Consider the following 24,251-nt stretch of genomic DNA (forward strand, 5'->3'; position numbering starts at 1 on the left):
CTGCTTTTCAAAAAAGTTTTAAAACGCCCATTTTATAATACAAAACCTGAAAATTTACTTCAAGGGTCAGACTCAGTCCCTGCTACCCGGCAAACGCAAGGACTGCGGAAAGCGCGGGCTTTTGAAAGCTGGCGAGGGGGCCGCTCTCTAGGAGGCGGGGCAGGTGTCGCAAAGAAAAGGAAAAAAAACTACGCAAACCCCGCCCCGCGCTGCTTTACGGCACTCGCCCCGCCTCTCCGGGTGCGCTGAAGCCGGCAAACATGGTCGACACTTGTTTTCTCAGCCGGGGTTTGACTACCCTGGCAGGGTTGTTGCTCTTACCCTTCGGCAGCTTGGCCGCTAGTCAGATCGAGGTAGGAGTCAGGCCCTCTGAACAACAGGGCCCTGCGGGGGACAGCTGTGTCGTGGCCTTAAGCGTCCAGCAGATGTCCGATACACAGCCACGGAGCGAAGTCTCCTGGAATCACCCATCAGCCTCTTATTAAGATGACTGTGCTGTGGGGAGGGTGTCGCAGGGAACGGAAGAGGACGGTGACTGTCTGTTTCAACCTTTTAAAATGGCGAATGAAAAGAATCAAGTCCTGGGCGGCGGGAGAGGGCCTGATCCTTTGCTCCGAAGAGCGTGCAGTCCCTAGTAGGTCAGCTCTAGAGTGCCGCGCCTACGTCCCAGCTACCAAGCTACAACGTTCTACTAGGAATCAGATGGGTACAGTGTTTTATTTTTGGCTCACACTAAGTTCTGGCCAGATATAAAGCCTTTACTCTCCCATGTACTCTGATAATACCTTCGTCCAGTTCTGCCGCCTACATCTCTAGCATAATTTTTCAGAATAGCAGACGTTTGAAAATTTGTGTCCAAAGTTTTATATTCGGACCTACCCCACCTCCTTGTGGGGTTTCTCCTATGCTGGAAACCTAGGATTAAAAAAAAAAATGAACTCCTCTCTTTATTTCACATTTTAATCATCACTAAATTCTGTATTCTCAATATTTAAAATTGCTTTCACTTCTTCAGTTCCACTCGCTTGATGCAGGCCCTCGTCTTTTCTTGCCTGGACTATTTCAGTAACCTTATCTTGTTTTCTTCAGGCTTCCAAATTCCTTCTCTTTAGTCTTCATCAAAGTAAGTTTGATCAGATTATTCTTCAGATTGCATCCTTTCAGTGTTTTTGCAAGGAGTAAAGTGTAAACATCATGATCTAGTCTCTGCCTACTTTCCAGTCTTCATATAGGAACCCATTCTCCCCACCATCTCAGACGTTAGTCAGTCAGTTCAGTCGCTCAGTCGTGTCCGACTCCTTGCGACCCCATGAATCGCAGCAGGCCAGGCCTCCCTGCCCATCACCAACTCCCGAAGTTCACTCAAACTCATGTCCATCGAGTCGGTGATGCCATCCAGGCATCTCATCCTCTGTCGTCCCCTTCTCCTCCTGCCCCCAATCCCTCCCAGCATCAGGGTCTTTTCCAATGAGTCAACTCTTTGCATGAGGTGGCCAAAGAATTGGAGTTTCAGCTTTAGCATCAGTCCTTCCAATGAACACCCAGGACGGATCTCAGACGTTGAGCTTAGACTAATGCTGAAAGCTTTTTAAATATGCAACTCTACCATTTTAAAAAGAAAGCATGCACATGCTTTCTTTATATTCATGAATTATCGCTAATTTATATATTCACTATGAAGCATGTTGTCTAGATAATATAAATATGTATAGAAATTCTATTTTTCTTATATATTCTAGCAGATTATTCTGTATAGTTTGTTTTGGATATTATTACTGTTTTTTGTAGTTATATAGTTGTGTTTTTTTACATTCTGATGTGTTATTCTTCCTGTTTCTTTGTTTGCTTATTTACTAAAATGCAGTGAAAGCTAACCCCTGTAGAACCTTTCCCTATTCTGTATTTTGCATTTACTGTTGTACTGTGTGCACTTGGCTAGTATAGCCCTCATCTATCATATTATAACCCATGTATACTTTGTACTCACTATTATTCCATCATCTTTCATTTATAGGGCAATAGCTGCCTGCTTGGTTTGCCTCAGGTCATTCTTTCTTCAATGCAGTCTGTTCTCCAAGCCTCAGACAGTGTAACTTTTAAATACACAAATCTGACCATGTCACCTATATATATACCTTAATGTTGTTTTAAGGATAAAGAGCCAAATCTTGGTTATGACCCATAGGCTCCTGCCTGTACCTCTGGTTCTATCTCCCCTCTCTCTCTTTAAAACTTCTAGTTATGCTAATCTTCCTTTTAGTTTCTAGAACCTTTAAGGTCCCCTCTGCCAATCGGATAATGTTCTCTCTGTCTGGAATTATTTTCCCTCTCTATCTGTTGAATTGTCACCCAAATCTCTCTGAAGAAACTTCCCCCGCCATCCCTGCTGGGCTCCCCCTCCCATTCCCTGATCAGGCCAGGTCCCCCTGTTGTACTCTTTTATAATACTGTATATCTTACCTTTAGAGAATTTGTAGTTTGTCCTTATCTGTTGGATGTGTGGCTAGTAACGTCTTTGGAGGCAAGTACTAGCACTGTTTCGCCCATTGTTGTGTTCTGAGCATTGAGAACAGTAGAACAGCTGGCGCGTGAATGTGATGAATGAATGAATGTTATATTGTAGTGTAAAATGTTTGCATGCTTGTCTTTATTGACCTCAGGGATTCTTGAGAGAAAGCAGCATGCTTTTTTTTTTTACATAGTACCTGGCACATAATAGGTGCTCCACTAACCATATGTGGATTGAATAAATTTGCAGTGTCTATATTATCTTAACAACCACAAAAGAGTTTTGACATCTTAATTTTTTTCACTGAAGTCTTAAAAATGTGAGAATTTTGGAGCTAGAAGGGACATTAGAGATTATTCGGTCAGCTCTCATTTCTGCATGAGGAAAATCAAGTCCAGAGAGCTAAATGACTTAGTCTAGTCTCACAGCCAGGTAAGGGATAGGATCTGGGCTGAAACCCAGATCTTCAGATTCCTAGCTCACTAATGCATGTTGTTTTCTTTAGCATCTGTTCAATTGTTGAGTAGTTTAAAAAGAGATATATATTGGGTTGGGTTGGCCAAAAAGTTCATTCTGGATTGTCCATAAGCCATAACAGGTATATATATAACACATGCACTCGAGTGATTTTTTAATTTCATTCTTCTGGAAATTTTCTTCCTAGATGAAAATTAAAAGAGCTAATATTTGTTTTGTAGTTATTATTGTCCAATCACCATTCCTACATTCTGTGTGTCAGATAATGCTACCATTTTAAAGATGGGGAAGCAGAAGCACAGGAAGTTAAGCAGCTTTCCTAAGTTTATACAGCTAGTAAGTAGTAGGGTCCAGATTTGAATCCAGGCAGTCTGATTGTTCTCATAATCAATGCTGTTTAGGAGCAGATCTGAGATCATTATGGTTTATATTCACTGTTATTTTAATGCATAATAAAAATCATATTCATTAGATGTCTGGATGGTACTGGATGTAGAGATTTTTAATGTTCCATGATGGCAAATGTAATTAAGATTTACTCTAACAGATAGTAAAATGGTACATGGAAGTATGCTAGAGAATGTATTCAATCAGATATATTGGTGAGTTCAAATAAAACAATAGGAAGCATTCAATATTCATTCCTATTCAGCAGGAAGGATATTGTTATGTGTAGAATGAAGACATGAAATAAGTCATTCACAATTTAAAGACTGAATGGAAAACTGGAAGCATATGAGGAAGAGCTAACTGTATTTGAGATAAAATGTTTAAAAACAGCCCCTCTCACAATAATCCCTCAAATAAAATTATTTTGTCTTTCATAAAGTCAAATACTAGAATATTTATAAACTTGTGTGGTGATGACTTATTGTAACTAAAAATTCCATGTATCTTAACTGCCCTTTATCAGTCTTTATTCTGGGAAATTTGACTTTCTTCTAATCTTTCTGCTGTTATTTGATTACTAGGATCAAGCAGAACAGTTCTTTAGAAGTGGCCATACAAACAACTGGGCAGTTTTGGTAAGTATTCTATAAAGGTTTGTCTTGTTTGTTTACATTAGATATATGTCTGAGAAATTTTGTGTGAATCAAATTCTTAAGAGTAAAATTTATTTCTTGTAACAGAAATTATGGCTATATTTAATTGACCACATCAACAAATAATATTCTTTGCTTCCAATATATCTGTCAAGTGGTGATGTGTAAATAAATAGAAAGATAAGCTAGAGATCCTGTTGTTAAAGGAAGTATTTTATAAAGTGTAGTGGTATTCTAATGACAGAAACTAGTAACTTACATTGAATATTTCTTATCTATAATGTTAGTTTATAGAAACTCTCTACTTTGGCTATTTTCTTAAAAAAATTTTTATTTTTTGTTTACAAAAATAAATGATCATTGTAGAAAATTCAAGTTATACAGAAATGTTTAGAAGAAGACAGATTAATTTTATGTTATTGTGATTAAATAGAATAGTAACATGTCTAATGACTCATTTCCTTGTTGTTCAGGTTCATGACTCATTTTCTTGTTCTTCAGGAACAAATACCTTTTATATGCTACCACCTGATAAGAGATTTTATAAAGGAATTGAACAAAAGCTGCTCATGATAAGAAGAGAGGTTTCAGTGATCACTTGAATTGGGCAAAACTGTGAAGTAGCAGGCCATGATCCACCAGTTTGAGAGGATAACTTGTTTTGTAGAAAACTCAAGTGTTAGTTGCTCAGTCGTGTCTGACTCTTTGTGATCCTATGGACTGTAGTGTACTAGGCTCCTCTGTCCATGGGATTTTCCAGGCAGGAATACTGGAGTGGGTTGCCATTTCCTTCTCCAGGGGATCTTCCCTACCTGGGAATTGAACCTGGGTCTCCCTCATTGCAGGCAGATTCTTTACTCTCTGAGCCACCAGGGAAGTGTAGGAAACTTAGGAGCACTTCCAGTTAGTCTCTCTATGGAAATTCTTAAAAGAGGGAATAACTGCCTATGTGCAGACAGCTAATTTCCAAAAGGCTCCTTTAGAATAGAAGCCTGTTAGCATTAGCTTATACCACACACATATTAAACTCTTCCTTGTTCTGGGAACTTCCATGTTCTTGAAATAGCCCCTCTCTAATCTCAGCAACCTGGGTCTCCGTAGAGAAACTGAGGGTGAAAAAGAATTACCACCGAGTATTTCACAACTGCTGTTTTCATATTTGTGCAATATTTTACACATTAATGGCTTCCCTGGTACTCAGACGGTAAAGAATCTACCAGCAATGCTTCTGGGGAGATCTGGGTTTGATCCCTGAGTTGGGAAGATCCCCTGGAGAAGGGAATGGCCACCTACTCCAGTATTCTTGCTTGGAAAATTCCATGGGCAGAGGAGCCTGGTGGGCTACAGTCCATAGGGTCACAAAGAGTTGGACATGACTGAGCAACTAACACTCTTACACGTTAACTCAGATTTACTAGAGCGAGACTTCAGTAAATTGTACTTTCTTAAATGGAAAATTATGAAATTTGACCAGGAATGGCTGAGTTGAAAGTATAAAACATACATTTCTTTCAATGTTATTTCATTCAAATTAAATATATATATACACACACACACAAACGTGTGTGTGTGTGTATATATATATTCCAACTACCCCTCCCCCCTGACCCTCCTAGTTTGAATTAGTTTTAATCTTGACTGGATGATTAGAGGTAAATGAAATGCCCCTTTGCTCTTGTAATATGACTGAGAAAACTTTCCACCAGAGGGAGATAGAAGAAAATTGGATTCCATTTTAGTTTCAGGATCTGCTTTGATTAAAACATTTTTGTCTCTGTTTAATAAAAGTTATATAATCCATATTCCTGGTGAAAAAAAGTAATACTGATGGGTAGTGATTTTGTTTCTGTCTTTTTTGGTTTTGGTTTTTGCTAATATAGGCAATAGGATAGTGAAAATCCTTGAATACATAATTTTGCATGCTTCAGTTCAGTTCAGTCGCTCAGTTGTGTCCAACTGTTTGCGACCCCATGGACTACAGCATGCCAGGCTTCCCTGTCCACCACTGACTCCTGGAGCTTACTCAAACTCATGTCCATTGAGGCGGTGATGCCATCCAAGCATTTTATCCTTTGGTGTCCCCTTCTCCTCACACCTTCAATCATTCCCACCATCAGGGTCTTTTCCAGTGAGTCAGTTCTTCGCATCAGGTGGCCAAAGTATTGGAGTTTCAGCTTCAACATCAGTCCTTCCAATGAATATTCAGGACTGATTTCCTCTAGGATAGACTGGTTGGATCTCCAAGGGACTCTCAGGAGTCTTCTCCAACACCACAGTTCAAAAGCATCAGTTCTTTGGTGCTCAGCTTTCTTTATAGTCCAACTTTCACATCCATAGATCAGATCAGATCAGATCAGTTGCTCAGTCGTGTCCGACTCTTTGCGACCCCATGAATCACAGCATGCCAGGCCTCCCTGTCCATCACCAACTCCCGGAGTTCACTCAGACTCACGTCCATCGAGTCAGTGATGCCATCCAGCCATCTCATCCTCGGTCGTCCCCTTCTCCTCCTGCCCCCAATCCCTCCCAGCATCAGGGTCTTTTCCAATGAGTCAACTCTTCGCATGAGGTGGCCAAAGTACTGGAGTTTCAGCTTCAGCATCATTCCTTCAAAAGAAATCCCAGGGCTGATCTCCTTCAGAATGGACTGGTTGGATCTCCTTGCAGTCCAAGGGACTCTCAAGAGTCTTCTCCAACACCACAGCTCAAAAGCATCAATTCTTTGGCGCTCAGCCTTCTTCATAGTCCAACTCTCACATCTATACATGACCACAGGAAAAACCATAGCCTTGACTAGACGAACCTTTGTTGGCAAAGTAATGTCTCTGCTTTTGAATATGCTATCTAGGTTAGTCATAACTTTCCTTCCAAGGAGTAAGCGTCTTTTAATTTCATGGCTGCAGTCACCATCTGCAGTGATTTTGGAGCCCAGAAAAATAAAGTCTGACACTATTTCCACTGTTTCCCCATCTGTTTCCCATGAAGTGATGGGACCGGATGCCATCATCTTCGTTTTCTGAATGTTGAGCCTTAAGCCAACCTTTTCACTCTCCACTTTCAATTTCATCAAGAGGCTTTTGAGTTCCTCTTCACTTTCTGCCATAAGGGTGGTGTCATCTGCATATCTGAGGTTATTGATATTTCTCCCGGCACTCTTGATTCCAGCTTGTGTTTCTTCCAGTCCAGCGTTTCTCATGATGTACTCTGCGTATAAATTAAATAAACAGGGTGACAATATACAGCCTTGACGAACTCCTTTTCCTATTTGGAACCAGTCTGTTGTTCCATGTTCAGTTCTAACTGTTGCTTCCTGACCTGCATACAGATTTCTCAAGAGGCAGGTCAGGTGGCCTGGTATTCCCATTTCTTTCAGAATTTTCCACAGTTTATTGTGATCCATACAGTCAAAGCCTTTGGCATAGTCAATAAAGCAGAAATAGATGTTTTTCTGGAACTCTTTTGCTTTTTCCATGATCCAGCGGATGTTGGCAATTTGATCTCTGGTTCCTCTGCCTTTTCTAAAACCAGCTTGAACATCAGGAAGTTCACGGTTCACATATTGCTGAAGCCTGGCTTGGAGAATTTTGAGCATTACTTTACTAGGGTGTGAGATGAGTGCAATTGTGCAGTAGTTTGAGCATTCTTTGGCATTGCCTTTCTTTGGGATTGGAGTGAAAACTGACCTTTTCCAGTCCTGTGGCCACTGCTAAGTTTTCCAAATTTTCTGGCATATTGAGTGCAGCACTTTCACAGCATCTTTCAGGATTTGGAATAGCTCAACTGGAATTCCATCACCTCTACTAGCTTTGTTCGTAGTGATCCTTTCTAAGGCCCAGTTGACTTCACATTCCAGGATGTCTGGCTCTAGGTCAGTGATCACACCATGGTGATTATCTGGGTCTTGAAGGTCATTTTTGTACAGTTCTTCTGTGTATTCTTGCCATCTCTTCTTAATATCTTCTGCTTCTGTTAGGTCCATACCATTTCTGTCCTTTATCGAGCCCATCTTTGCATGAAATGTTCCTTTGGTATCTACTGGAAAAACCAAACTTTGACTAGATGGACCTTTGTCGGCAAAGTAATATCTCTGCTTTTTAATATGCTGTCTAGGTTGGTCATAGCTTTCTTCCAAGGAGCAAGCATATTTTAATTTCATGGCTGCAGTCACCATCTGCAGTGATTTTGGAGCCCCAAAAGATAAAGTCTGTCACTGTTTCCATTGTTTCCCCTCTTTTTGCCATGAAGTGATGGGACCAGATGCCATAATGTTAGTTTTCTGAATGTTGAGCCTTAAGCCAACTTTTTCACTCTCCTCTTTAACTTTCATCAAGAGGCTCTTTAGTTCTGCACTTTCTGCATAAGGGTGGTGTCATCTGCATATCTGAGGTTATTGATATTTCTCCTGGCAGTCTTGATTCCAGCTTGGGGTTCATTCAGCCCAGCATTTTTCATAATGTACTCTGCATAGAAGTTAAATAAGCAGGGTGACAATATACAGCCTTGACATACTCCTTTTCCTATTTGGAACCAGTCTGTTGTTCTGTGTCCAGTTCTAGCTGTTTCTTCTTGACCTGCATACACATTTCTCAGGAGGCAGATAAGGTGGCCTGGTATTCTCTTCTCTTTCAGGATTTTCCACAGTTTGTTGTGATCCACACAGTCAAAGGCTTTGGCATAGTGAATAAAGCAGAAGTAGATGTTTTTCTGGAACTCTCTCGCTTTTTCAATGATCCAGTGGATGTTGGCAATTTGATCTCTGGTTCCTCTGCCTTTTCTAAAATCAGCTTGAACATCTGGAAGTTCACGGCTCACGTACTGTTGGAGTCTGACTTGGAGAATTTTGAGCATTGCTTTGCCAGTGTGTGAGATGAGTGTTGTGTGGTTGTTTGAGCATTCTTAACATTGCCTTTCTTTGGGATTGGAGTGAAAACTGACCTTTTCCAGTCCCGTGGCCACTGCTGAGTTTTCCAAATTTGCTGGCATATTGAGCTCAGCACTTTCACAGCATCATCTTTTAGGATTTGGAATAGCTCAACTGGAATTCCATCACCTCCACTAGCTTTGTTCATAGTGATACTTCCTCAGGCTCACTTGACTTTACATCCAGGATGTCTGGGTCTAGGTGAGTGATCACACCATTGTGATTATCTGGATCATGAAGATCTTTTTTGTATGGTTCTTCTGTGTATTCTTGCCACCTCTTCTTAATATCTTCTGCTTCTGTTAGGTTCATACCATTTCTGTCCTTTATTGTGCCCATCTTTGTATGAAATGTTCCCTTGGTATCTCTAATTTTCTTGAAGAGATCTCTAGTCTTTCCCATTCAATTATTTTCCTCTGTTTCTTTGCATTGATCACTGATCATTGATTTTACATGCTTATTTGAGCTAAATCAAAAAATAAGTACATTTTAAATCTTGGTGTATATTGCAGATTACCCTCTTAGAAGGTTTATATTAGTTTACCTTCCCATAAGTAGGATATGAGTGTTCAATCTCCACAGCCTTGCCAATAATATGAATTGTCAGGCTTTTGGATGGTTATCAATTTGATTTATGTTTTTAAAATTATGACAGAAGTTGAGCATTGTTAAAAGTTTCATTGTCCGTTTTTAATACCTTTATTATGAAATGCTTGGTCTCATTCTTTGCCCATTTTTCAGAATGGAATTGTTCATCATATTAAGTTATAATTATCAGGTTTTTCATTTCTGTTAGGGTTATATGGTACGTTTTTCTTTAATGTAGTCAAAAATTTTAGTGTTTTCCTTATTGGATTCCAGGTCGAAAATTCATTGTAATTAAAAAGGCTTGTAGTTCCTTTCCACTTGCAGGGGCGAGAACGTTTGTGATGTTCTCTGTTATTATACTTAAACCATCAGTAGAAGTATGTGATAGGAGGTAGGATGCTTAGCAAGTAGGTGCACTACCAACCAACCCCAGTCTCTAATTTTTCCTTTGGAATAGATGCTTGAGCGGGCTGACTTCTGAGGCACCGCATTACATTTTCCTTGTATCCTTGGTATCTTTTTTAGGGATCAGTCTTTTTTTTTTAAGTGTAAAGTTTGTTGGAATCATTTCTGGTTTTTTGTTCAGTTCAACAGCTTCTTTATGATGCATTCTCTTATGTGCATATAAAATCATTTTCTATGCTCTGTTTTTATCTCTATCTTACATTTTTCACAACTAAAATTAGGAAGCTATCCAGAGTGAAAGGAATAGTATATAACCTTCTATTCTGCGATGAGATTATGTTCCTAGTCTTGGATTCTAAAGAATTTAATATTTTAGGAATAAGAACATTATAAGATCACATAAATTGAGAGTAACTAAGTTGATTCAATATTTGATTAAATTCCACAAAGATTTGTTTTCTCTTAAGCTGAATAGTTTTTTAAATTTAAGACAAGTTATGAAAGACCTCTTTCTAGGGAGGTTGGTTTTATTGACAATTCTTTAGGTGCTTTGCTGTTTGTAGGCCTGATTATGATACACTTTTTAGGCATCTCTATATCCTACTTAAAGAGAAGTAATTTTGTAACTCTGTACTTTATTTTGATTCCTACAAATAATATATTTGTTTTGATACTTTAGGTTTGTACATCCAGATTCTGGTTTAATTATCGACATGTTGCGAATACTCTTTCTGTTTATAGAAGTGTCAAGAGGCTAGGTATTCCTGACAGGTAAGAATTCTTAATAAAGCTTAACTCTGGGCTTCAGTGAAAATTGCCTTTAGATGACTGTTATTATATTTGTGTATTTGTGTTATTTTTGAAAAACATAAACCTAATTTGAAGTTATTTTGTTATTGTTACAGCACACTGTCATGTATAAAGTAGTTTTAACTTAAGACTATAATGGCAAATTATATACAACAGCAATCAATAAATACTAAGGTAGGCAGATTTGATAAAGTGTAATTGTTCAGTGTCCCTTATTTAATTATTCAGTGCCTCAGTCTGGGTTTAATTGTAGGTAACAGAAGGCAATTCTGACTGATTCAAATAGAAAAGATGTTTATTGAAAACATATTGATTAGTTTACCAATTTGCTGGGAGGGTTGAGCCCTTGAAGAGTCTGGAACAGGAGAGACTACGTAACAGAAGAGACATGTCTAAAAATCATAGCATAAAGCCAGTCTGATGACAGGAATGCAGCTTCGAATTGCTGAAGGCCGGAGAAGGCAGTGGTACCCCACTCCAGTACACTTGCCTGGAAAAACCCATGGATGGAGGAGCCTGGTAGGCTGCAGTCCATGAGGTCGCTAAGAGTCGGGCACGACTGAGTGACTTCACTTTGACTTTTCACTTTCATGCATTGGAGAAGGAAATGGCAGCCCACTCCAGTGTTCTTGCCTGGAGAATCCCAGGGACGGGGGAGCCTCATGGACTGCTGACTATGGGGTCGCACAGGGTCGGACATGACTGAAGTGACTTAGCAGCAGCAGCAGACTCAGCTACTACACAGCTGCCACTGTTGCCTTTGGAAACTTAATGTTGCTACTGCTGCCAAAATCTGACCTTTGTTGTCCCAGTTTCTTACCATCTCCAGCTTTTAATTTAGAGTACTTGATGGGAATGTCACGTTGGCAGAGCATAGATTAAGTGCCCATATCCATGCTGCAGGGCTGACGGGAAGAATGACTATGGGGCACTGTTGGCTTCTGTATAGGGAGGGCGCCTCTGCCTTCTGTGAAGACTCGTAAAGGGGTATATTCCCTAATTGTATTAGGGAGCTCAGGTACTAAGCAGAGCTTCTACACCTCCACCGGCAAATATCTGTCCTCCACCTTTGGTTTGTCAGATATGATAGATCTATTTTGGCTACTTCGGAAGCAGTCATAGAAGAAACTGCTGTCAGTTTGGTTACTTAGGTGTGATTCATCTAGTCCTATGGTTCCTCTCTACCACGTGAGGCAGTGTGGAAGGAGCTTTGCAGTTAGATCTGAGTTTGAAATCTGGGTTCAGTGGTTCAGTGGTGATTTCGGTTAGTCACTTTGCCATACTAAGCCTGTTTCCTTGGCTATTACCTGGTGATGGTACCACCTTCTTTGCAGGACTTAGGTACTTAAAATAAAGTGAATAGAAATATATATAAAATGCTGTAGGAGCAGAAAGGAAGCAGTGCATGACTCAAGAAACAAATTTACAGTCTATGTCAATAGATCATTTTAACCTAACAAGCTGACAACTATAGCCTATAACTGTAACTATAATTTAATTCCTGTATTTCATCTGGAAATTAAGGCATCTTGGTAATATCACTTTTAAAAAGTACATTAGGTCTGAGAAAGGATGATTTGTTATATGAAGTATAAGAATTATTCTTGTCATTAGCTGATTACTGTTATTTGTTCTCTTCAAATAGGTGTATGTAGTTAATCTGTTGATTTTTAACTGCTATTGCTTCTATACCAAACATGCTCCTCCAGGGAATTACTATGCACTAGTTGGCAGTTGGTTTCACTTTGGTAAATGAATCTTTGTCCTGTCTATTATTCATTTGTTGTTGTTTAGTTAAGTCGTGTCTGACTCTTTTGCAACCCCATGGACTGTACCTGCCAGTCTGCTCTGTCCATAGGATTTCCCAGGCAAGAATACTAGAGTGGGTTGCCATTCCGTTCTCTAGGGGATCTTTCTGACCCAGGGATCAAACCCACGTCTTCTGCATTGGCAGACGGATTCTTTATCCCTGAGTGACCTGGGAAGCCCCTTATAAGTCATTAGGTTTTTTTTTTTTAATGATTTAAATTTTAGAAGGACGGAACTGTACAAAAAAGATCTTCACAATCCAGATAATCACGATGGTGTGATCACTGACCTAGAGCCAAACATCCTGGAATGTGAAGTCAAATGGGCCTTAGGAAGTATCACTGTGAACAAAGCTAGTGGAGGTGATGGAATTCCAGTTGAGCTGTTTCAAATCCTGAAAGATGATGCTGTGAAAATGCTGCACTCAATATGCCAGCAAATGTGGAAAACTCAGCAGTGTCCACAGGACTGGAAAAGGTCAGTTTTCACTCTAATCCCAAAGAAAGGCAATGCCAAAGAATGCTCAAGCTACTGCACAATTGCACTCATCTCACATGCTAGTAAAGTAATGCTCAAAATTCTCCAAGCCAGACTTCAGCAATACGTGAACCATGAACTTCCAGATGTTCAAGCTGGTTTTAGAAAAGGCAGAGGAACCAGAGACCAAATTGCCAACATTTGCTGGATCATGGAAAAAGCAAGAGAATTCCAGAAAAACATCTATTTCTGCTTTATTGACTATGCCAAAACCTTTGACTGTGTGGATCACAATAAACTGTGGAAAATTCTGAAAGAGATGGGAATACCAGGCCACCTGACCTACCTCTTGAGAAATTTGTATCCAGGTCAGGAAGCAACAGTTAGAACTGAACATGGAACAACAGAGTGGTTCCAAATAGGAAAAGGAGTACGCCAAGGCTGTATATTGTCACCCTGCTTATTTAACTTAAATGCAGAGTACATCATGAGAAACGCTGGGCTGGAGGAAGCACAAGCTGGAATCAAGAGTGCGGGGAGAAATATCAATAGCCTCAGATATGCAGATGACACCACCCTTATGGCAGAAAGTAAAGAAGAACTAAAGAGCCTCTTAATGAAAGTGAAAGTGGAGAGTGAAAAAGTTGGGTTAAAGCTCAGCATTCAGAAAACGAAGATCATGGCATCTCGTCCCTTCACTTCATGGCAAATAGATGAGGAAACAGTGGCTGACTTTATTTTTTTGGGCTCCAAAATCACTGTGGATGGTGATTGCAGCCATGAAATTAAAAGACGCTTACTCCTTGGAAGGCAAGTTATGACCAACCTAGATAGCATATTGAAAAGCAGAGCTTTTACTTTGCCAACAAAGGTCCGACTAGTCAAGGCTATGGTTTTTCACAGTGGTCATGTGTGGATGTGAGAGTTGGACTGTGAAGAAAGCTGAGTGCTGAAGAATTGATGCTTTTGAACTGTGGTGTTGGAGAAGACTCTTGAGAGTCTCTTGAACTGCAAGGAGATCCGCATCCTAAAGGAGATCAGTCCTGGATGTTCACTGGAAGGACTGCTGTTGAAGCTGAAACTCCAATATTTTGGCCACCTGATGCGAAGAGCTGACTCATTTAAAAAGACCCTGATGTTGGGAAAGATTGAAGGCAGAAGGAGAAGGGGATGACAGAGGATGAGATGATTAGATGGCATCACTGACTCAATGGACATGAGTTTGGGTAGACTCCAGGAGTTGGTGATGGACAGGGAGGCCTGGCATGCTGCAGTTCATGGGGTCACAAAGAATCGGACATGACTGAGTGACTGAACTGAACTGAACTGAAGGTTTAAATGATTTGTTTAAATGATTTAAGTTTTAGAAGAATTTAAGCTTTAGAAGGACTTCTTAGAAACAGAGTATAACCATGGTGTGTATTTTATATATTAGGTTTTTCCCAAGGTTTCTGAAGAATTTTCTTATTCTTGTTTCGTGCTTTCCTCTCTATATCTTTGATTATGAAGTCTTTGTTGGGGCATGAATTTGAGATTTAAATAGTTGATGATTTGAACTATTTGTTGCTTAGCAAACAGAGATCAATGGAATAGATTCTGTTTGACTTTTAACCTATTATGGTGAATATTCTTCTTCTTGATGACTTATTCCTGCTTTATTTCTACCTGGATTAAGAGCAAAAATACAATTATAAGTAAATTTTAGTCAGAAAGTAATACGCTATTATGAAATGATAGTCTGGAAACTTAAAATCATTAAGAGCAGTTTTCAGTTTTAATGCTGGAATTTCAAAATACTGTTTGAATTTATTTTATACTTTAATGAACATTTTCAAGTTAAAGCAGTGTAATCCTGTGTATCCTGAGAAGAATGACTGGTCACTGCATTGAATAAAAATTATGAGTGTAACTGTATGTTGTTTACACTGTTTGCTTTTTTAAAGGAGCATTTTACTTTGTCTTTTAATGCAAAATATTTGCATTTAGCTTTTCCATATACTTCAGTAAGAAACTAGTTCATGTCAGAAATCATTTCCCACAACATATGATTTTGTGATTCAGAGATGATTGCCCTTTATTGTGGAAGTTCACATCAATTCCTTAGATCCTGTTTGAAATATCACATTAGTTGTATCAGTATTCTTGTTCTGATTTCTCTTTGATTTTCTGTCTGTATTTCACTTACTCTGACTGTACTGAGATATTCTCTCTGCCTGGAATAGTTGTCTATATACTTCTGGCTCACTGCTAACAAAACCTGGCTGTGATTCTGAATCACTTATGGTACTTGTTGAAAATACTGATTCTTCAGCTTCACCCCTGGAGAGTCTAATTCACAAAATCTGAAGTGAATCTTAGACATCAGTTTTATATGTGGTTCTGTGCACAACCAAGTTAGAAAGCACGGCTGTAGCTTTTACCTGACCTTCCAAATTCACTTTCATACTTCTTCAAAAAAGCTTTTCCTGACCTTCTTTGCTTTTGTAGTATCCTTTGTATGTACTTTGATTATAACATGGTTACACTAATTATAGTATGTCTCCCTTATTAGATTATTAACTCTTTGAAGGGAACAAGGATTATATTTTATTTCACTTTGTACTTATAGCATCCAGCACAGTGCCTGGATAGTAGGTGCTCAGTAGATGTTGGATAAATTAACTTGTGACTGGGAAATACTTTACCCAGTTCAGTAGAGTTCAGTTCAGTCGCTCAGTTGTGTCTGACTCTTTGCGACCCCATGGACTGCAGCATGCCAGACCTCCCTGTCTATCACCAACTCCTGGAGTTTGCTCAAACTCATGTCCGTTGAGTTGGTGATGCCATCCAACCATCTCATCCTCTGTTGTCTTCTTCTCCCGCCTTCAGTCTTTCCCAGTATCAGGGTCTTTTCAAATGAGTCAGTTCTTCGCACCAGGTGGCCAAAGTATTAACCAGTTAGGCAAAGCAAACACAAGTTCGTACTTTAAAAGTAAGAACATTTCTGTCTTCTAAAGTGTACATCTAGTTTTTAGCAAATTTATGTGTTATAAAAGACTTTTTAACACATAGGTTTTCAGAATTTTGTAATACTATATCAAAATATTGATTCAGAGAGGGAATTTAATGGTTATGGGGGAAAACAAAACGATGTGCCCACAAGATCTTCATAATTGTCCTCCAACTTGTCTATTACCCTGTTCACACTTAAGTTGCACAGAGTTCAGCTGTCTTGCACTTTGTGGCCGTGCTTTCTGTAACCTTACCCACCCACAGAGAGTTTGTTTTTCTTTGCTTGGTTTTAGCTTCCTGAAATATTTCACTATTTTTAGGAAATTCTGTGTCCTAAATTAATAGTTTTGGACTAAATCTCTGTTTTGCTACCTCCAGTATACTTTATATGCTTAAGATGAGGAAGAGAAAAGGAGTTAAGCAGAGGTTAGGTTCTAAAGTCAGTATGTGAAGCAAAAATGGAGCCATTTATTCTTACAGGTTTCTTAAATAGCACATAAAGTACAACATAGCATTATCTTTCATCAAGTCTAACACAGCCAGTTTTAGAGTAATGCTAGAACAAAAATACTGTGTTCTTTTTCTTTGATGGAACATTTGATGAAGTGGTTTACTTCAGATTAAAGGACATATTATATGAAAAATATCCATATCTTTTTTAACACTAGAATCGTGATGCTCGTGCTGTGAGAGGCACAAGAGAATTGAGACTGACTGAGAGAATGTAGAATCATAGCTCCCATCTCATCTCATGTTGACTTTGGGGAATAAATGCTTGAGTAATTGGGTGGATGAAATCTGTCTCTCCTTTTATTTTTTGTCTCAATGCATAAGAATTAAGTTTATGGAGTTAAATGTGTATATAATTATTTAGCTCTACCACAAGCTGGGTGGATATATGAGTTTTTATAATAATCTCTATCTTATAAATAATTTCTATAGTTAAATCCTGTAGCTTTTCTTTTTTTAAAATTCATCTTTTTATTGATGTAGAGTTGATTTGCAGTGTTGTATTAATTTCAGCTGTATAGAATAGTGATTCAGTGATGGTCCAGTAGCTATTCTGGTACTTTTTTTCCCCTTACTCTGTATTTTAATAATTATATGAGATTAATATTCCTAATTTAAAAGCTTTATTCTCTCCTTATCCATAAATTCTTGCAAAACAAAGTACCAGTCCTTTATTCTGGAACTCAAGGCCTTTGTAGTCTGTCTATATCTAATATTCTGATCATTTCAGTTTTTTATGCTTCCTTCTTATAAGTCTCTGTATTGGCATCTGTCATTGCCTTATACTTGTTCTTTCGCCTATAGTTTTTTTCCTTCTTCCCTCCTTTCAGATTTTCATGTGTCCAAATTCACTTCATACATTCCCTAAAGCTTTTTTGGTCCTTCTTGTATAAATATTTTATTTATATTTCTGTCAAGGCACTTTTTTGTATGTATTGATCTTATTTCTTCAAGGCAGTTTCTGATACTATTTTTTGTATTCTAATACATTCTTTAGTATATTGTGCAAACTTGAATGAATGAATGAATGAGTGGATAGTATACTAAAGGCCCCTAGTTAAGTGGAATTTAATTGGTCTGGGATAGAAAGGAAATATTTATGAATATTGCTTGCTCATAGTTGTTTAAGATCTTGATTCAAAAACTCTTCTGAGCTAAAAGTGCTCTGTAGTGGATTTTATAACTATTCCCTGAGTCCTACTTTTGGGATCCATGGGTAGGATGATCCCACCAAGGGGTCTTCAGATTCATTTCTTTCTATCAGATTAACTTCAACTTATTCTCTATCTTCTTACTGTTTAAGTTCCTCAGGATGCACTTTTTTATTTTTGGTCAGTTGTCCTTTTTAACTTCTTTCTCATGTAATAAATATTAGAATTATAAATGTGAATTCTGATAATGTTGTAAATTAAAAAAGAAAAAAATCACTAACTGCCTATTATTGTGGTTTTTAAAATCAGGTTGGTAACATAGCTTTTGACTAACAATTCTTTAGTTTGCTGTGAATTAGATCTTATACTTAAGAGGGTGTTGTGTGAGGTGGAGCATTAATAAGATACTTCAGGAATTTTCTTGTATATTTTTTCATTAAAATAATATGGAGAAGGCCATAGATATAGTTCTTGGGAGATGCTTGTGGCTTTCCAATAAGGTCAGCCAAAATGGACCTCTATTTTTGGCTTCCTTTTCCACTGCCCTGCAGCATACATTCACTATCCACCATAATTCAGATACTGTGATAGGCATTTTATAATGAATTATTTCATCTATCTCTTGAGACCTTTATGGGAGAACTCCCTAGCTGCCATTTTCATATTGAAAATTGTTATTCAGAATGGTTAAATGACTTGCTTAAGGTCCATTAAAGGTACCATTAAATAATAAAACCAGAATTTGAATTCAGGTGTTGTGATTTTATTGCTGGAGCATTTCTATTATTTCACAGCTGTCTCTTCCCTAAGAAATTGCAACAGATAATATTTAGGTAACATTTACAATTAGAGAATTCTTTTAATAACATGATCTAATTTTATTCTTATGACAGTCCTGTAGAGGTTGGTATAATTATGAACAAGGATCATTTAATACCTTATTTAATTAGAAATGTATATCTACATGTTGAATGTAGTGCTTATGAAAATCATTCATATTAATTGAGTAATATAATGAATGCCTCTCCTGTTTTCTCACTTTTTAATTTTTTCCATAGCTTTACTGTTGTCTGAGTCTTCATTATTTCATGTTTCATGTACTTCGTGCCTCTGTACTTCAGCAGCTTTGTAGCTGTTTATTCCTTGTTTCTAGCGTCTTTTGCCCTCCAACTCATCCTACACACAGCTGTTAGAATTATCTTTCTCAGATATTGCTTTCATCTTTTAACTCCCACAATCAACAACCTGCAGTGACTGTTGTTTCTCTAAAAAGTTACATAAATTTCAACCAGCCTTCAGTCTCACTGCTTTGTTAATAATAACTTACTACGTTCATCTGTTGATTTGTTCTTTGTGTACTATGTAATACTTATTAACTCCTATTTCTATTTTTTTTTAACCATTAATCCTTCTTAGAACACTTAGAATATCCTCATGCTGTCCTTTCCTACCCATAAAGCTTTCTTTCTTTGTGTCGCTATGTAGAATTTTGTACACGGAGGTCACTGAGTGATATTTTTTTAAACTATTACCATTAATTTATAAAACTTTCTCAATAATAAATATATATTTAAAATTTTATTCTACTACTATTTTTATTTTATAATTTTGCCTCATTTTTTGTGAACAAAAGGACTAAAAAGTAGTAAAATGCTTTGTAAATAATTTGTAATATATTATTGTAGTTATTGTCAAGATAATATTAACTTGTACTTTTGAGTGTTCTGCTTCTTGTCTTGTGTCATTTCCCAACAGTTTCTTTCTCATATTTTGCAAAAATATAAATAATAACGTTTGAATATAGATCCTTATGTATTCTGAGCAGTCTTCTTGTTTTATTCTCACGTTGGCAGCTGATCTATCTACCGCTCCATGTGATGTACTTGGTGAAGTACATAATATCTTGAATAGGTAAACATTTAGAATAGTTAAGAAGCCAAAATGTGCTCTGAGGAGAACAGTGACAGTGGGAAAGGAACATTTTGGCCACTACTGTCATGCTCTTAGGTTTAGATAAGATCCATTTGTAAGACTAAGAAGACCATTAAGGGTTTTATGGAGCAAAGGGGAAATTTCTTTATTGATTTCTAAACAGATAGGAGTACTGTGTATGGCCTGCTGAAATGAGAGATGCTTTTCTTGATCAATACCACAGTGTCTTCATTCCTGACAGTATCTTCATATCTGGTAACTTAATTTCCTTGACTTTGTTCCTGTTTGGAACTGTCTTGGCTATTCTTGGGTCTTGTTCTTCCATATTAAGTTTACAATCAGCATATCAAGTTCTTAAAACCCTGTTGGGATTTTGATTTGCATTACAGTAGATTAATTTAAAGAGAGTGGACTTCCTTATGGTACTAAATCATTCCATTTATGAAAAGGTATGTTTTCATTTAATTATATGTTTAATGGCTTTCAACTATGCCTCATAATTTTGAATTTTTAGTTTTTGGTAGAATTTTTAGAATAGTTGTCAGTTTTTTTCTTTTTTTGGTTGATTCTGTAAGTGGTACCCTTTACAAATAATTTTCTTACTTCTGTTGTGCTTGCAACACAAGCAAGTGGATTGGAAAAATTAATATTCTTAAAATGTCTGTGCTACCCAAGTGTCTATACTGCCCAGTACAATCCCTATCAAAATTCCAATGGCATTTTTCACAGAAATAGGAAAAACAACCCTAAAGTTTGTATAAAACCTTAAAAGACCCCGAATAGTCAAAGCAGTCTTGAGAAAGAAGAACAAACTAGGGGTATCACACTCCCTGATTTCAAACTATATTATAAAACTGTAGTAATCAAAGCAGTGTGAAAGTGTTAGCTACTTAGTCATGTCTGACTCCTTATGACCCCATGGACTGTAGCCCACCAGGCTTCTCTGTCCATGGAATTCTCCAGGAGAAAATACTGGATTGGGTTGCCATTTCTGTCTCTGGGGGATCTTCCCGACTCAGGGTTTAAACCCGGGTCTCCTGCATTGCAAGCAGATTCTTTATAATCTGAGATATCAGGGAACCACAGCAGTATAGAATTGGTATAAAAACAGATCCATAGACCAATGGAACAGAATAGGGAGCCCAGAAATAAATTCATGCATGTATGATTAGTTAATTTATGGTAAAGAAGCTAAAAATATACAATGGAGAAAGAGCAGTCTCTTCAATAAATGGTGCTGGAAAAACTAAACAACTACATATAAAAACTGAAATTAGGACATTTTCTCACACCATATAGAAAAATAAAATGGATTAAAGACTTGAATGTAAGACCTGAAACTGTTAAACTCCTAAAGGAAAACACTGGCAGTAAGCTCTTTGATGTCAGTTGTAGTGATGAATTTTGGGGGGTTTGACTCCAAAAGCAAAAATCAAAAAATGAGACTGCATCCAAAGCACAGGAAAGGGAACCATCCACAATGAAAAGGCAGTCTACTGAATGGGAGAAAATATTTGCAAGTCACATATCTGATAAGGGGTTAATGATCAAAATATATAAAGCACTCATAAACTGAATGGGCTTCCCAGGCGGCACTAGTGGTAAAGAACCTGCCTCCCATCGCAGGAGACATAATAACCTTGGGTTCTATCCCTGGGTCAGGAAGATCCCCTGGAGGAGGACATGGCAATCCACCTCAGTATTCTTGCCTGGAAAATCCCATGGACAGAGGAGCACCGAGGGCTACAGTCAAGGGTTGCAAAGAGTCGGACACAAATGAAGTGACTTAGCATGCACCCATAGAATAGTAAAAAAAACAGTCCAATCAAAAAATGAGCAGAGGGGACTTCTCTGGTGGTCAGTAGTTAAGAATCTGCCTGCCAATGCAGGGGATATGGGTTCAATCCCTGTTCCAGGAAAATTTCTCATGCCATGGGCAACTGAGCCCCATGCCACAACTCCTGAAGTCTTCATGTTCTAGAACCTGTACTCCTTAACGAGAGAAGCCACCGCAATGAGAAGCCCACACACCTTGACTAGAGATTAGCCCCTGCTTTCCACAACTGGAGAAAGCCCACGCACAGCAATAAAGACCCAGTGCAGCCAAAATAAATAAATAAATCATGAAAATTTTAAAAATGAGAAGATCTGAACAGACATTTTCCAAAGAAGATATAATGAAAATGAGTTAGTTGCTCAGTCGTATCCGACTTTTTGTGACCCCATGGACTGTAACCCACCAGGCTCCTCTGTCCGTGGAATTCTCCAGGCAAGAATACCGGAGTGAGTAGCCACTTCCTCCTCCAGGGGATCTTTCTGACACAAGGATCAAACCCGAGTGTCCTGCCTTGCAGGATGATTCTTTACCATTTGAGCCACCATATACTGATGGCCAGCGAGTACATGAACAGGTGCTTAACGTCACTAAGCATCAGGGAAATACAAACAAAAACCTCAGTGAGATATTACTGCAAATAATCTAGAGATGATATAGAGAGAATGTTGATGTGTAGGTTATATGCAAATACCAAGGCATTTTATATATAGAATGTGAACATCTGTGGATTTTAGTAATTTTAGTAATCACAGGGATTCCTGGAACTAACCCCTTCCCAGCCAACCAAGGGACAACTGTACTGGGGGAGCAATAAAAGGAGCCTGATGTATTTGATATCATATGATTTTGGGTAGGTGCTAGGTTGTTCTGAGAAATAGGAGGGAAGAAAGACAATTGGTGGGGTGGAATACACACTAATTTACTTCTCTTCCTACCTTCTTTCTTTTTCCCTTTCCTTCTTCCTCCCTCCCCTTTTCAACCAGCAGATATGTATTGAGAGCATATGGTGTTTCAAATACACTTGCCAATTTTTGTAATTTCAACTGATGTGGAGATACAGGGAGAGAAAAGGGCAGAGAAGGAAACTATAATTTCCATGGAAAACCGAAGTGTTTGGTGGCAGTGGGAGTGACCTCAAAAAAGTCAGACTCAACTCGACATTTCACCAGGGAAAGTGGTGATAATAATAAGTATTTCTAAGAAATTTGTGAGGAATTTCTAGTGGAAATTTGATAGAAATAATGTTGTAATTCTGTCACGGTATATCTGACTCAGGAGGTGTTAAAAAGGATAAGTGAAATTAACATTTGTGAACATAATTTCTTTGGAGAAAAGATATTTCACAGAGTTCTATATTAATGGTTTCCAAGAATTCGGCCTTAGCTTGAGTGGGAGATAAGTCAGTCAAAGGTAACCTGACGTTAAATCCTTACACCTACCCATTAACTTATATTTAATTATATCCATCTCCAAGGCTTCAAATCATGAAATTGAGATGTTATTCTAGAAAGTAAAGCCCATATTGGTCAGAAATTAATTTACCTAAACTGTTTTTTGCCACCATATTGGAAGCAAAGACAATCAAATAAGATCATATAAGGGAGCTTATTCTACAAATATATTTTCGGATTTATTCTGGATAAGTAAAAGCTAACTTAATATTCTGTAGTTCTATCTATATTGTTATATTTAATAAAAATAGATATTAAAATATTAACTTTGATCTACTGATGAAGATTTTCAGTAGATTGCACTTACTCAAGGAAGTAGTTTAGATATTGTCTCCCCCCGACCATTTTGTTGTTTAATTAGATGTTTAGCTCTTGCACTAGGTTTTTATGAACTGATGAACACTGACAAATTATTTGCCCCCAAAACTATAACCACATATTATAAGATAATGTAGATATATGGTCAAACTCACATTAATACATATCACCGGTTGATCAATTATATAATAATTATCAAATATCCAAGTGAGTATACAACTCAAAAGTCATATAAAAATTAGATGTCTGTTCAGTTCACTAACAGAAACCCACTTCTTGTTTTGAAAGGGAGTTTGGGAAGAGAAGGAAAAAAGCACACTTCAAGCAAAGATAATAGCTGGTGAACAACTTCTAGTAGGTGTAGAAAAATGACAAGAGCTTTAAAAATGTTATGACTAAAATTTTTAGCTACAATAACAAAACATCTTTACCTTTAAAAAATAATTACTAATTAAAGAGCATATTCTTTATATTCTGCACAAGATAAAGGCAAGATCTTTCTGGAAATATTTAATAGCCTTTTCCCATTCCTTTTTAGGCTTTTCCTGTTGTGGCACACAAAAGTGCAAACATTAAATTAATTGTACAGCTTTTTTGCTCGGAGGTGTTAAAAGATATACTTCTTTGTACAGTGTAGGTTTTCAAAATGCAGATTTTTCATAACAGCACAAATGAGATTTATGGGACAATATTCAATAACATCATATGACTTGTGGGCTTCCCTGGTGGCTCAGTGGTAAAGAATCCACCTGCCAAAGCAGGAGACACAGGTTCCATCGCTGAGTCGGGAAGATCTCCTGGAGAAAGAAATAGCAACCCACTAAGTATTCTTGCCAGGGAAATCCCATGGACAGAGGAGCCTGGTGAGCTATAGTGTATGAGGTTTCAAAGAGTTGGACATGACTTAGTGACTAAACAACAATGACATATGACTTGATAAAAAATTAACAAAAATCAATGGTCATGTAAACCTGATGTATACTCTTATGAATGTGGGCAAATGTAAGTGTACCGTGAGCAAG

General features: G+C 37.9%; 1 protein-coding gene across 1 annotated transcript in view; it reads left to right on the forward strand.

The window, feature by feature from the left end:
* The first annotated feature begins 251 nt into the window (after positions 1-251).
* Positions 252-24,251, forward strand: part of PIGK (phosphatidylinositol glycan anchor biosynthesis class K) — a 136,895-nt gene continuing 112,895 nt past the window's right edge. Inside the window, exons 1-3 of the mRNA NM_001077880.1 lie at positions 252-353; positions 3,958-4,011; positions 10,623-10,714. Of these exons, the coding sequence (NP_001071348.1) occupies positions 261-353; positions 3,958-4,011; positions 10,623-10,714 (239 nt within the window). The 5' untranslated portion in view covers positions 252-260. The remainder of the gene's footprint in view (positions 354-3,957; positions 4,012-10,622; positions 10,715-24,251) is intronic.

This window comes from Bos taurus, chromosome 3 (assembly GCF_002263795.3).
Source record: "Bos taurus isolate L1 Dominette 01449 registration number 42190680 breed Hereford chromosome 3, ARS-UCD2.0, whole genome shotgun sequence".
Taxonomy (NCBI): domain Eukaryota; kingdom Metazoa; phylum Chordata; class Mammalia; order Artiodactyla; family Bovidae; genus Bos; species Bos taurus.